This window comes from Harpia harpyja, chromosome 9, assembly GCF_026419915.1.
Source record: "Harpia harpyja isolate bHarHar1 chromosome 9, bHarHar1 primary haplotype, whole genome shotgun sequence".
NCBI classification, from domain to species: domain Eukaryota; kingdom Metazoa; phylum Chordata; class Aves; order Accipitriformes; family Accipitridae; genus Harpia; species Harpia harpyja.
Window position 1 is genome coordinate 45843752 of NC_068948.1, and position 15677 is coordinate 45859428.

Here is a 15677-nt window from a genome sequence, read left to right on the forward strand (position 1 = left end):
GAGCACCTAAGCTAGGTTCGAGCCTTGCTTGGAGCTTCAAAAGGTGAAAGTAGGTCCAGCTATTGAAGTTACATACCTGAAGTTGGATAGTATGAGTACAGTCATTGATGTAAGAAATCTGTGAATTGGACCTCATCTTCAGATGCCTATGCATTTCTTTAAGAGCTTTACTTTAAGTATGCTTTCTTCAAAATTGTTACATATCCAGCTATTTGTGATCATAGACATAAATGGGCATTGTACAGTCCTTTGCAGTAGTATAATGCTGACATATACTAGTCTTACTAGTTGTAATATCATTTCTGAACCACATAGAATTTGATAGGACATTATACATGGCACAAATATTTTTTGTGGATATTTGTAATGAAACCAGTAAAATAAAATCCAAAGAATTGAGGTGTGGGGTTTTTTTTTTTCTCCTGGTGATGGGTTTTTTACCAATCTCCTTATTTCAAGACAAGTCCTGACCCTGGCTAGTTGTTCACAGTTGCCTCATGTCAGTCACAAATCCTGAGCTATGCAGTTGTGAGTTAAGAGTAAACCACGAAGACTGCATGTTATTCCAAAGCTGAAAAAAGCAAGGGAAACAAAATATAAGAATTAACAAGTGTCCAAACACATATGTGACTCATATGTGACTGAGACACATGTGATACAGTGGTCTGGAACATCAGCGAGATCTCCTGTGCACCTGATTTAATTAAATTTAAATTGTTTTTTATTGTTTTGTGCCAGAACCAAATTATTAACTGTGTAATACTAACTGAAACAGTCTTTACTGGTTTATGTTGTCTCTAATCATATAGCTATTTTATCTACAGACTTTGAAATATGCCTGTGTCATAGTTATCATTAATCACTTTAAGTACTACTTTAGTTCATGAATTATCAAGGTAGTAGGCTGAATAGGCATGTCTGCTAGGCTGGTGAACATCTGTGTGCAGCATTAAAGTACTAAAATTCATGATGATGTGGGGTTTTTCAGCAAATAAGGGTATTATTTCTGAACATGGCGATTACTCAAAATGATGGCAAAAAATTTATGATGACAAAAATTTAATTGGCAATTTAAGGGCAATTATCTTCCACTGTTGACCGTACAAAGGAGATGATACAAGTATGTGCATATGCAGAGGTAGCATAACTTTACTTTTCACTTCTGTTATTCTGTAGTCAATTCTGAGACTTAGAAGTTAAGCTGTAGGTGCTACCATGCATCAGAATGGTAGCCAAGGGTCAGGTAGGTGCTGGGATGGCTCAAGTGCAGTCCAGCCAGATGCATTTCTACATGCTGCTGGCAGCAGAGAGAAGATGCGTTGCGAGGCATGTGTTTTATAGGACTCCGTTGCTGCTTTGTGGTGAATTCTAGGTCTGAATTCTGCCAAGGGACCTGCTATAATCTATATTGTATTACTGTTAGATTTTTTTTTTAATTCAGACTCTGAATGTTGTATGAAATTGGCAACTAGAATTGACAAAGCAAAGGACTGAATATTTAAAAACAAGGAGCTGAGACATGAGAAACAAGAATAGCCCTAGAAATCAAGAGTTTCTCCTCAGGAATGCCAGGAAATTAGAGAGTTACTTTATTAGAGAAGCCACTAATGCATGTACTGCACTTACTGTCATCTCTGTCCTTAGGATAATTGAGGGTATTCATTTTCAAGAATTTTCAGTTTAATATTTTTGAGCAGTAACAAAAATTGATGTTTTCTTAAGTAATATCCTTTGTGTTCAGGAAAGAGTCTGTAAAAGTTTGTCAATATTACAATATTAATTTTGCTTCCCTAACTTTTATATCCAGTATTCTGCCCTCTCACTTCATCTGATATCTCCAAGGTTGTTAGTCCTGCTTCATATGTCATCATTAACCAGAGATTCAATTAGGTAGTGTATGAGGTAGAGCAGAATATAGATTATTCTTCTGTAACCATATACGATCATCACTAATAACTTAGTATGAACTCTACTGTCATCCAAGGCAAACAGGATTTGGAATACCTGTAAGCATAGAAGATACTTGCAATAATTAGGAATCATACTTAAATGGTTAAATTTTGCAATAATAATCACTTTGGTTATTGATGGTCAACTTTATTGAGCAGATGATGATTTTCTAAATTAAATTTTCACTGAGTACTCTTTGATAGTGTTTATCTTGATTCTTTCCTACTGTTTTTATGTTGCTAGAGCTGTTCAGAAACCACCTGTAAGAGGACCTTTTAAAAAATGTATAAATTTTCACTAATGTTAGGAGTCGTGGGGTTTTTATTTGTAATGATTTTCATAAGAATTGCTATCCTGACAAAGGCCAGCCACACTAACAACCTTGTCACCTCAGCAGGGAGAAGTACTTCTGTGTGAGAAAGAGGATTCTTAGCAAATATCTGTTATAGTACTTGTAAAAAGAATTCCCTGTGTCTGAATGTGCAGGTGTTCATGCAAGCACCTCCTCTTGAAGTAGGTAGGATATTCTCATGGTAGAAATGGTCCTCCAGAGAAAGCAGTATGCATGTCAACTACTTGCCCCTTAGTAAGGGCAACTTAATGAAGGAAGTGGAATCCAGTTAAAAATGGATTCCTGTCTTTGGGGTGTTTTTTACCTCACTGTTCTCTTTTTGTTTACAATTCAATAGACTGTCTCTCAAAATGATGCTTGTGAAACCTCAGTAAGTAGCACAATGCTGCCAGATCACTTGCTGCACCTGTGCTTGATAAGAAATACATTTGGAAGTTGATAATGCTCACATTACAACACTGTGGAAAATGGCTGTATGCATAAATCTTTTCCACGGATAATTTCCTAGATCAGCGTAGTAATAGGAACATGGTGTTCTAAATGCAAAAACAAAAGATCCAGTAGACTGTGCATAAATTGGAGGGATTATGACATTCAAAAGTGTTGACTTATATTTATCCATGGGATAAAAATACAGACTCAACAGTGATCTCTCAGTGGACATGGGAAGTTTGGTTCCCAGGCTGATCTCTATTGATTGACTTAAGAAAATTTCAAACTTTGCAGCTGGTGAGTGTTTCTGTCTAATCATTTTCTCCCTGTAAGCTAATTGCCTTTATGGGAGAATTAAAATTTGAGTGTAGTTTATGAAACCATGAACTTTTATGTAGCCTCTTTCAAATAGTAGATTTTGGACATGGGGGGGGAAAGTCATACTGGCAAGATGAGGGAAATGGTCAGTCTTGGTGATTGAGTTTTAGTATGAGCTTTCCTTTGCTTGGCCTTTAATGGGAAAATGGTTGGTTTGGTATCTTCCTTACATACGTAGTGTAGTTGTGGTTCATCTGTGCTGAACAGGAGCTTAGTCCTTGTTTTGTTCTCAGGCCCTGATCCTCTGATTGTTCACACTGAATGCATGTCAATTGTGAAAGCAGAGGGGGGACTGAATGATTGCCTCCAAGACAGAACTTAAGTGTAATTAGTTGTAATTAAAAGCAAATTTGCCTCAGGTACTGCTTGTAGGTTATATGAACAAGATCACACCTGGAGGGATTTGACTCCCTCCACCTGGGAGAGTACTGGAAGATCTTCTGAGCTAACCTTGCATCCTCAGTTCCTCCATATGTCATGTTATACAATGCTTTAGGACATATAGCATGTAGCCGTGGCCTCGTGCTGTTTAAAGTAACCAGTCTGTAACATAGCCCTGAAATTATTTCAGGCTTTGAACTGGGAAAACAAGAAGAAAGTACTAATTACAGCTTATGGCCCCTGGGTGCCACATGGTATCCTGGGGAGACTCAGGCCAAATGGTGTATACAGGGTAGAGTATATAGCATAGTCACTCATGAAGGGACTGGATTATAGCAGCCTGGCCATGGTCAGCTGCATACCAGTTGGTGTTGTGGTCAAGGATTGAGCCATGGAGTGGGTTATTTCAGCAGCGTAAATATAACTTGTGCTTTTTCTAACCACGAAGGTATATTTATCTAAATATATCTTGTACTGCTGTTAGATAACAGACATTTCCAGTAATTAAAGTAATTAAAAAAAATTAAAAAAGAAAAAGTTTTGAGTTGTAGAATGTTGCTATTGTTTAAAATGAGATAATTTTAAAGGAGATAGTCAAGAGACAGATACTGCAAGAGTACAATGCTCTACTACTCTCTATAATGTGTTATGATTGGCCTTGGATAACAATGCATGTTTTTTCTTCTAAAAGCAAAAATGATTGCTTCTCTACTGCTTTATTTTGATAGCCATTATTATATGGTGAAGTGCCTGCACATAGAATTGATGGCTCTTTCAGGAGTAAGCTAACTGCACTGGGCGTCTGACTTGCCACATGCATCAACCTGAAAAACATAATGAAAATGGAAGGTTATCAGTGGGAAAGAACGGGGAATGAAGGCAGATAATTTTACAGAATTTTACTGGGAGGAGAATAATGGACAGGAAGGAGATTGAAAATGCAAGAGGATCAGAGGACAGATTTTTATGACTGGAAAAGAAAATTAAAAAGATTGATATGAAGGTTGCCCTGAAGAAAAAACTGGCAGATTCTAAGGAAATAGATGGTGAGCTGCATGTAGACTGTCAAGAGAAAGAAAAAAAAAAAAAAAGGCTGTTGAGCAGAGGGCAAATTGAAAGGTCATAGAACAAAGAGTGACTTTGAAAGAAGGAAATTAAAAATAATGCAGGAGTAGAAGAATACTTAGTATGTCATTGGAGTGCAGACAGGAGGAACAGGAGCCAGAACCAGACTGCTAAGAGGAGGGAGCAAGGTGAAGAACTGCTTAAATGAAGATGGATATGGGAAAAAATGCAATAAAAGAGGGCTTGAAAAGAAATAATTAACAGACAAAGCAACATTTGACTAAAAAAGCAAGTCTTCTAGAGTCTTTACTCAGTTGGGGAAAGGTACCTTACTTTCCATGTTGGTGCCATGTAAGTCAATGCTAGATTTAAGTAATGTATGGTGTGTATGTGAGGCTGTCCAGTGGGGAAGAAAGAATGGAAGGTTGTGCAGTCTGAGGTTTGTTCCAGTCCCTTAAATTTATTAGACAAAACTATCACAACAATTTATCTACCTTGCAGACTAGAATCAAGTAGGAGAAAGGGTGGAAGAAATTAGCAGTTAAAAAGATTAACTTTAGCAGATCTTACAGATCTTGTCTGTAATGCTTGTAAATACTCTGTTACATTGGTATCTATCAGCACCTTCACTGTACTTACTCTCTGCAGGTGACTCTGCAGTCAGTTTGAGCTTAAATATGGCAAATAAAGGGTGGGGGCTTATCTCACAGGAGGGAATCCTCATTTCATGTGCCCCTTCATGTTGCTAGTTACGTAATTTATATTAGACTATCACATCTTAAAACAGTAATAATACTGAAAGCATGGACCAAAATTCAAGTTCCAGCTTTATTTGAATACCCAAACTGCTGGGCTGTCAAGTCAGACACCAACTTGTCTAGTCTCCTTGTGCATGAATTTTTTGTTCTTCGATGGCCCAGTTACAACAAAAGGAACAAAGAGTAACTTACCTGTACCAGCCTTGCTGGTCATGGGAGATGAGGGTTAGTACTTTCTCCAGCTAAGAAGAGTCCAGCACTGCTTCTTAGTTGTGGTCTGGCAAGGGCAAGGATAAAGGGTGAGTAATAAGGCAATACCTGCCTGTTGTATTTTGGGGAGTGTGAGCTCTGGGCTATTATTTGAACTTTTGCATTCAGAAGAGGACTCTGGACTCTGACTTTTGAGTTGGCAGGGAGACATGAGGTGCAGCTGTGGGCTGTGTGCCTGCCTTCCCAAAAGATGTGAGAGTTTTGATCACTCCTGGGGCACAGCATTTACCATTAGCTTTTGCTAGGCATCTTCATGCTCAGAGTAAGTTTTCTTGTGGTTTGTGTTTCTGAGACATCTCTTTCCCTTGCCTACTGTTTTTAGTTCCATTTCCTTTTTTCATTTCATTGAAATCAGGTACTTTTTAAGCTTTGTGGTGCATGACTAGAAGCTGTCTTGATTTCTCACCCCCAGATCCTTGATTGGAGGTGACCTTCAATGACTTGCTTGGAGTCATATGGAAAGGCACTGGCAGAGCAGGGTGTTACAGCCATGTCTTGTAAACCCCAAGCCAGAACTTAAACTGCTGGATCATACTTCTCTGATGGCAAAGAAGATAACAGAGTATTTGAATGTTTCACTGATAGCCTTTGTATTGAAGGATCCTGATGGCAGAGGTTTTGTTGCCTTGTGTAATGTTCAATATAATCTCATAAACAATTCAGACAGTTTTACACTTCGTGTTTATTATCGGTATTAGCTAAATTCTCTGTGCCTGGAATTTAGACATTTACGTATGAGATAGTTGAATACTAACTTTTATTCGTTTAAGACAATGTACATTTGTCTGTCTCAGGTGAAGGTCCAAAAATATTAATGAAAACTAATATTTTCATCTTGTGGTTTCTTCTTATCTTTAAAGGTACTTGCACGTACTTAACATGTTTTGCCTGATCAAGCTTCTGCTAATTACATGTGCCATAAAACATAAGTGCATATAACTACACCTTTAATAATGAATGATTCAGCATTATTACTCTAAATATGGCTGCTTTGATCATGAGTGTTGATCTAAACAGGCCAAATGGTTTTTCCCTGAAGAGGAAATATGGGATATTTCCATGTAATGAGCATCTAGACTGCAGCAGTTTGTTAGGGGAATCTTGCTTCACAGTTCATTTTTGACACCAACAGCTAAAATTATATTCCCAAGATCCCTGAATTTGGACCTATAAGAGAGAAAGATGCTCCCATGAGAGAGGAGCTTGTGGGTTCCTGCTGCTTTTCCTGCCTTCACAGTTGTCACCAGTGCTGCAGTCTTCTCAGCTGTTTTCATGTGATCCCTCAAGGTTTTTGGACTGTACAGCAATGGAGCTGAAACTACTGATATATGGTACCATACTTCAGAGCTGTTGAAGTAGTTATACTTAGTTTTCTTTGTTTTTCTGTCTCTCTTTTCAGATTCCATGTGGTCCTGTAATAAATCCTTGTGAGATATGCAAAGAAATTATAGTGTTAGTGCTGTTTGAAATAAAATTATGTAATCTTTTTAATTGCAGGTTCCATTGCAGCTTATAGAAAGTGTGGAGTGCCGTGATATATTTCAACTTCATTTGACTTGCAAAGACTGCAAGGTTATAAGGTATGAATAGGGTGAATGTTGAATGGGGGGGTAATTTTGCTTTCCACATGCTGTGGACAGCTGTGACATTTTAAGGAGATGTTTTTTCTTACTTACTGGACTTGCTTTTCTTCAAAAGATTTTCTTTTGTCTGATTTTGCATATGATAGCTGGGCATTTTGGTAAAGAGGATGGGAGCAAGAGGGTCTGCATTTTTGCTTGCTGTGATACAGTATAGCAGCAAATCTTGGTGTGACCCTAAGTGGCTGATCTTGATTTTATTCTGAAATTAATTTTAGTCTCACTGCATTTTCCCTGCCTTACAATCAGTTATAGTGTATTGCTTCAGTTAGTTATAAGGTACAGAACTAGATAAAACCACTGAAACACATGCTTCTTGGAAAAGTGTTTAATCAAGATTTGGGGATTTGAGGGTTATGGTATGGGCTTGTTCAGTTCTACATGAAACCTTCAGTCTGGATAGCATCAGCCACCCTGCGTTTTTAACAGCTGTGAGGGTACAGTTGGTATCCTTAAGACATAGTAGCCTATTGGAAAAGAAAGTTAGGAAATAAGGTAAAGCCAGGTCTGCAACCTACTCTGTAACCCAGTAAAGTAGATAGCATCATGTAGAAGGGAGTATTTATTTGTCTGTCCTTCAGCAAACTTCAGAGTCTGCCCAAGGAGTATTTGAGCTACTGAGCTACAGCTATTTCCTACTTTTCTGCTGCAGAAATAAATTTTGATCTATAAACTTTAATTAACAAGAAAGGAACATTTCTTTTTGATTAAATGTTTGCTGGCAGTACCTTTTGTATAATGAAATGAGCTCTAGTCATATCTGAGCACTCAGAATGTTTAACAGGCCAGCTGCTTCCTGAAATGCTGTATTTTGATGAGGACTGATTTTACTTTAGAGGTAATATTTAGTTTAATTTTAATTAAATATTTAACTTCCTCTTAACTTGTAGCTCTTGACATTTGAAAAAGTCACCCTTCCGCTCTACATTAATTTGTTATTTCTCTTCAATTGTAGAATGAATACAAATTATTTGTATTTATGCCCTTCCTTATGAATTTCCCTTCAAAATTGCATCTCCAAGAATCAGTACTTGGTGCACTGACCGTTGGAAGATCATGAAGTATGGGGCTGAGATACCAGATTTAGAACATGTTCATGTTTTTTCATGAACAAAGTAGTTTGTGTTTTGAGTAATAGGGCTCAAGTTAAGGTAGCTTTTGTTATTTGCAACACTAACTTTAAAAGAATTTAGAAAGAAAATGGGGTCTTTAGGGTGAGATGTATCTTGTCTGACAATGGATATCTAATAGAGAATTATCCCTTCTAAGCTAGTAGTCTCGGCTTGCTTTATAGTCAGTGATGGGAAATAAACACCTCCAGGCTGCAGTTCCTTGCAGCTATTTAGACACGTTTCATGAGTTGGACATGTCTTTTTCCTTCCACTGACTGACTTTTAGATATTTGCAGGTAGGGGTAATAAATGCTGCCCTTAGAGAATGCAGATGCTATCATTAACCATTAATGCACTAGAATAGACTGAGCTGAATGTAAATACTTGGTGAATATTTTATAACTATAAAATCTTGAAGAAATCTGTCAGAGCAAAATAAATCACTGATCTTATTTCTACCTTTTTATTCTAACGGGTCTAGGAATCCTCTTTGAAAAGACAAGCTAATATAATTTTAATATACTGCTTTGAATATTAGTTTCTCCTGTGCAGGGAATATTCTCACTAGCTGTTGTCATTAGTCTGTAATGTTAGGCAAAGCTTAGTTTCAAAAACATTGTTTGTGCTTCCCACCAAGGCCAGAAAGAGAATCTTAGCATATGAGATAGGGGAATAATGTAAGATTTCAGATACTGGAGTTTGTCCTCACTATTCTCAAATTAAGTATATTAATCAAATGGATATTTCTCCTATGTCTGATGAAAAATGTGTTCTTGCTTATGGGAGTACGATGCATAGATTATAATGTGTGATGGTTTTGTGAGTTTCCATCTGAGACCGCCAGTCAGCAAGTTGCTGTAACACATTCCTGTCTTTGTGTGAAAGTTGCAGGCTGAACTCAGTGATATTGTCCTAGGTTTTATGGTAAACATATGCATAAATGTCTCCCTCATTCATGGCCAGTAAGGCATACTGCTGGTTTATTCACAATCACAGAACATTGCTTTCCTGCTTACAGTTTATTTTGACTTCCTAAGTCTGTATTTTTTTACTAATGTCCAAAGGTTTCATTTTTACTATCCATTAGAATGTACATAGAAGCAGAACTAAGTTATCAATAAGACGTTTGTTCTTACTTTTTGCTTTCACAGGTGTTTTCATAGTCAGCCTGTCAGATCTTAGTCTGGAATCTTCTACTGAAAATTAATAGATAAATGTTTGTTTCTGGGACAGGTGTCAGTTTTCTACTTTTGAGCAGTGTCAAGATTGGCTTAAGCGACTGAACAATGCCATCCGCCCTCCTTCAAAGATAGAAGACCTTTTCTCATTTGCCTATCACGCTTGGTGTATGGAGGTATATGCTAGTGAAAAGGAACAGCACGGGGATTTGTGTCGGCCAGGTATGTGGCAACACTTTGGGGATCATCACAGATGCATTGACTAGTCACTGCCTGTTTGCTGAAATCCAGAACTTTCAAAAAAAGTTAAACAAATTCAGTCTGTGCTGTTGTAAACTGAACCTGGAAAATTCCAGTATGGACTTTTTTTGTACGTAGGTTCTTGCAGTTCTTCACTAGCTGGTGACTATACAGTATGTGGTAATTATATAGGTATAGTATACCTTCACTTACAGTGAGGTGTCCTTTAACAGCTTGCATGTCTGCCGCACAGTCTGAGTTCTGTTCTGTTGGAACAAAGGAGAGGTTAGCTCCCACTATAGCTACTTTGGGATCAATATGCAAAGCAGTACCTGAATATCCTGAGGAAATTATTGCAGTGGATTTGATTTAGTTAGTAGTGTGTAATACTAATAACGTTTTGTTCACCATGGCAGCAACTTTCAGTCCAAAACATTTTATATTGATTGTGCCCACATTTTTTGTAATTGCCTGGAGCAGTGGTCTTCAATGTGTATGTTGAGGAGCAGGAGGTGGAGAAAGAAGTCCGTGATCTGCTCCTGAGGTTCATTCACAGCTGCAAGACAGCACCCTATTTTAGTGAAATACCATCCTTGCTGGACAGTTTTAGAAGCCCACAAGTAAATAAAAGCTAAAATTGGGATGCTGGTGCTTACAGCACTTGTTTGAATATAAGGAAATCTGAGTTCCAGGCCCTCTCCAATCTGAGGCTCTCTCTGCTCACAGTTCGTATATCTGAGAAAGGTGTCCCAATTATCAGGTTGAGGAATGTTAGTGTGATTCTATCCTTATTACTGAAGCTGCTCTGGGGCTGAGCAAAGACTATAATCTCTTTGGTGCCTGAGGAAGAGCAGTTAACAGGTAGTACACAAGTGGGAGGAGGTGCTCCTTGGTTCTGGTTCCTGTTCGTGCACTTTACACACTTTATGTTAGCAGGTACTGAAAAAAAGGCAAAAAAAAAATCCTCAGAGCAGAATTTAAACTCAGGTCTTTTTCCCTCCTAATTAATTTCAGGAACTCGAAGATAGCAGATGTGTAGATGGCTTGCTAAGTCTCCTTGTAGTCCTCCTCATTGAAACAGGCGGGCTTCAACCTAACACTAGGTTAGGATAGGAAGCAGCATTTACCTTTTTATTAACTTTTAGCAATCAAATTTTTTTTCTTGTAGGTGTGTCTATTAAATCATTTTCTTTAACGTAGTAACTTTTTCTTCCCTGTAGCTTGCTTATTTCTGGAGGTAGATATTCTCTAAGAGCTGAATTATAGTTGAAATAAATCTATGGGAATGTAATTGAAGAAGTTAATCCCAAGACATTGTAATTTATTTTTTTACATCCAGGGAGCCCAATATTTGGTAGATATGGACAAAAATACTAAATTGCTTCAAAATCTATTTAAGTATCAACTTCTGGGCAAAAAAAATGTAAGTTATCAATCTATGTAATGGGAGATAAGAACTGTGGCTCACAAGATCAGCTTTTATAGTCAGAACGCACAAGTCCACAAAATGTATAGCTTGCTTTTTCTCTGATTTGGAGAGTTGATTGGGATGCTTCTAAAATATTACCATCTTGGTTCAAAATGCCTCTTAAAATACCAGCATTTCAGGAGGAACAGACAAAATGTTAAGGCTAGGGTTTCATTTCTCCAAGGAAAATCTATGATTTCACAACATGCACAGTAGCTGAAAAATTAAGAGGGAGAAATCAAACAGAATATTTCATTTTCATATGGTTTTATACGTTTCTTTTAAAACACACTAGCAGTGTGCAGCATTGATGATTTGGTATATTTCCAGTATTCTCAATGTATCACAAGTTTTAATGACCATTCCTCAAAGCAGCTGATAACAAAGCCCATCCTCAGTGCTGCAAGAGCATGCTGCTGTTCCAATAAAAGGTTTTTGGTGGTTGTTTTTTTTTTTTTCTTTTTTTTTTTTAAAAAGTCACTGCTAAGGAGGAACATGACAGAGGTTGTTGTCTGTCTGGAATGTATTGTCTTGGTTTCACCTCTGCACTTGACAAAGGATCAAAGAGCTCCTCACAGAGCTGCCATCTCTATGGAGCCATCCAGCTTTTGTAAAACAGGAACTCAAGCAGCTGATCTATTTGAGTAGGTGGCTAGAAGATAATAAATTCAAGCTCATGCAGTGTTCACGTGAGAAGTGGGAAATTGTTGGCAAGCTCCAGTCTAATTGATCTGGCAATAGGGAAGGTAGAGCAGAACTACAGTGCCTGTGTTATACTGAGACTAGCCTTCTGCAGAAAATGCATATGACAGGAGGCAGAACTATTTCTTTTTTATGGTACTGTTGTACCAGTGACATGATATAAAGGGAATAAGTGATGAAGGTCAGTCAGGTCCATAGATTTTACCACCATGTACCTTGAAGAGTGATTAATACCCATTTGCACACAGTGTCATTCTGACATTTTACCTTTCAAAAAGCATATGAAAAATAATCTCATTATGCAGATCTCTTGCACATTGTCCATATTGTAAAGCATGTCTAGATCTGCAAAGTATCATTTCCAGTGTATGATCTGACCTGTAGGAATGAATAACATTATAGCTTTTCTTTCACAGTTAATTTAGTCTTGTAGTTAGGCTGCTATCCTTATTCTTAATTTACCTCTTTCTCTATATTTATCTCTAATTGTTCTGTTAATGTCACTAAAAAATTGTTTCAGACACGTACATTTACATCTTTGAGATAAATATGTATCTACATATATCTCAGGTATTGAAATACTAAAGATTTTCTGAAATATCTGCTGGAAGGATACAATACTTAAAGCATTAATTTTTCAACAGATTTTGTTTTCCCCTGTTGGGTGATGCTCTGCCTCATGATTTAATGATACAGTAATTTAAAGAGACAAGCAATGGACAGACTTTCAGAATCATTTTGTCTAGTGTTGTTCACATGCTCATAAAATTTATCACATTACTTAGCTCTGTGAACCTGGAAATTTTGTACGTTATTCTCTTCATGTTGATTGAGTACCTTCTATTCTCTAGACTTTCTGTCTATCAGAATTCTTTATTGCCATTGTATATTTTTCAGTTGTGTTTTGATACTTTAAAAAAAAACTGTCTAGGAAACAAATGGAGCTCATTCCAGTTCCTTTAATATATTAATGCAGGAATTTGTGAGGATCTTGTGACTGATATTTGTCAAACAACCATTTATGCATTTTATCTTCGTATCTCCGCATGACTCATGGAGCAATAATGTCCAATTTACAGATGGAAAGCTGAGATGCAGGTTAAATTACAGGGCTTGCCTACAGTCATACAGGAAACCCGTGGCTGAAATTGCATGCTAAATGTGTTTTAACCCCAGCTTTGTATACTGAGCATGTCATCATATGGTATGGAATATTCCTTGGATCGGTTGGGGTCAGCTGTCCCAGCTGTGTCCCCCCCAGCTTCTTGTGCACCCGTGGCCGACTCACTGGTGGGGTGGGGAGAGGAGCACCTCACCTTGCTGCTCTTGACTCTGTAAGCACTGCTCAGCAGTAGGGAAAGCATCTCTATTATCAACACTGTTCCCAGCACCAATCCAAAACACAGCCCCATACTAGCTACTGTGAAGAAAATTAACTCTACCCCAGCCAAAACCAGCACATTGTCCAAGTTCCAGACTGTGTTCCATGTATTGCCCCTTCACGTATCAGTCAGACCAGAGCTTTATGTTCTTCTCATTGATACAAAATTCTTCTGAACTTCAGAAAAGAAAAACTACTAGCATTTTCCCACTAAGACTGCTGATGGATCTAAATTGCTTTTGCTGATGTGCTTGGTTCTGATCTGCAGTGTTATTGTTTCTTATATGAATTTACAGAAGCTGGTCATTTCAGAGAAAGTTCTTGATGGACTTCAACATTTCTGGAGAGTTGACCAGAGAGAGCCATCAGTACAAGCTGTGGTTCTCCTGATACAGATTTTCAAAATAGGATTGTGAAATGTAGGTGGTGTTTTTAGACTGTTCCTTTCTCTTTCCAGTTTTTAGTAAGTATGAGTGCAGTAGTGTTTTTCTCTTAACTATTTTGAAAGGTAGGAATCTTCTTATTTTGCATTTATTTTTTCTCTCTGCTTTTGATACCCAGGAGAACATGTAACTTCAAGGTTTAAAAATGAAGTGGAGCGGATGGGTTTTGATATGAACAATGCCTGGAGGATTTCCAACATTAATGAGAAGTACAAGTAAGTTATGTGGGCTGCTGATTCATAGCCAAGTGGCATCTCAAAACACCAATTTTGTTATAGCAGATTACTGGAACGTTTTCCAAGTTCTACAGATCCTAATAAGGGACAATTAGAATTATGATTTTTTTGTTGTTCTATAGAAAAAAGGTGCTTTTAAATAATTATTTAATATTTTATTAGCTGCTACAATTTTTATAGTTTTAGAAATACCAGATTTTGATGTGTTTGCTGGAGGACTTTTTAGAGAATAAGCATTCTAATGGAGGAAGGGGAAGCCTTAAGTGAGCAGAGAGCGGAGTTTGAACTTCGAAAAAACATTTTTTTTATTGTGTCTTATTCTCTAAGTTATGACAAAGACTTATATTAAAAAACAAAAAAGTTGGTTTGGAATTGTTAAGCTTGTAGATCCTGAAAATAAGAGAAAAGACTTTCGGTGGTCCTGAAAGCGTAGACGAGTGTTCTCTAGCTGCTGGAGCAGAGAAAGGTGGTCCTCCGTTCATGGTTGGTAGGACAGAGTGTACTGGCTGATCCCTAATCCAATTTAGAGCAAAACCAGCAGTAACATTTTGATGAAACATGTTTCATTGCTCTGTCTTTGCAGGATAATGACTTGCAGCTGGTAGTTGGTCTCACTGCAAGAAGAATATGTCTTGGTCCCTAAAAATCTAGGGAAGAAAAAATAGCTATTCCTTACATATTTAATAATAATGAAAAAGGCAAAAAAACTTTCTATGTCATATGGAAGCAGAGTGACATAAACTACTCCTTTCCTTCTTGGGGCCAGCACTTGAGAAAAGAGCGTTTTTTCAAGATGATTGATACATGTTCCTGAATAGAATGGTCTTGGACATGTCTTCATGTCTGTCCTTGTGCAGTAAATGCATCTCTTTAAGGGGATGGACTGGGGATGAACTAGTTTGATTCAGCAATATATTGCAGTCACTACTGACTGCTTGCACTGTTCTCGTTGGCAGTCATGGCTTCATGAGTTAAATTGTGGAGTAGGAGGTGCATCTAGTAGAAGAAAGTTCCAGTTAGCCAGTCAAACATAAGCCAGTGCACTCGGATTCCTGCCTTCAGCAAGGGTTGATTAGCCAGTGTACTTTTTCCACACTTACACAAGTTTTCTGTTTTGAATCTAGTAGCCCAGGGTGGCTCTGCTTCTGTGTTCTGTCACCCGGAAATCGAGTGGCTAATTCTTTAGGATGGGGAGATGTGGGATTTCTTTTCTGTGGTCCAGTTTATTTCAGCAGCTGCAGTTAAAAATCGCTTGCATGTGAATTTCCCGGGAAAACACCAGCTTGAATCTTCTCATTCTGAAATGCATTTGTGCTCCTCGATGTTTTGTATATGCGAAGGAGGAGTTTATTAACATGCAATGAAACAGGAATTAACAAAATGGCAGTTTGCTGAGATAAATAGCTGTCAGGCTGCTTACTGCTTATTTGTGTGTGTTGTTTGGGAGGTGTGTAACTGCTTTGTATTGCTTACTTTCAATCCTTTGCACCACTTTTCTCACAGGCTCTGTGGTAGTTACCCCCAGGAAATCATAGTTCCTGCCTGGATCACGGATAAAGAGCTAGAGAGTGTGGCAAGCTTTCGGTCCTGGAAGCGTATCCCTGCTGTTGTGTACAGGTGAGGCTCTTGCAGGTGGAACAGCTTTCCCCAGCCTGAAAATGAGGTGTTCTAGCAAATAAAAGCTGAAATAA

At 37.9% G+C, this 15677-nt stretch overlaps 2 protein-coding genes across 16 annotated transcripts in view; one reads left to right on the forward strand and one right to left on the reverse strand.

Moving 5' to 3' along the window:
* TBC1D10A (TBC1 domain family member 10A) overlaps positions 1-15677 on the reverse strand; it is a 182184-nt gene that overhangs the window by 40469 nt on the left and 126038 nt on the right. The window lies entirely within an intron of this gene.
* The window catches only part of MTMR3 (myotubularin related protein 3), an 83720-nt gene that overhangs the window by 40125 nt on the left and 27918 nt on the right, over positions 1-15677 (forward strand). For all 15 annotated transcript variants that reach the window (XR_008236636.1, XR_008236637.1, XM_052796862.1 and 12 more), the window contains 4 exons: positions 7084-7166; positions 9572-9738; positions 13869-13965; positions 15490-15603. Coding sequence is in view for 13 of the 15 variants with exons in the window: in XM_052796862.1 (XP_052652822.1) it covers positions 7084-7166; positions 9572-9738; positions 13869-13965; positions 15490-15603 (461 nt within the window). In the remaining 2 variants the exon portion in view is untranslated. The remainder of the gene's footprint in view (positions 1-7083; positions 7167-9571; positions 9739-13868; positions 13966-15489; positions 15604-15677) is intronic.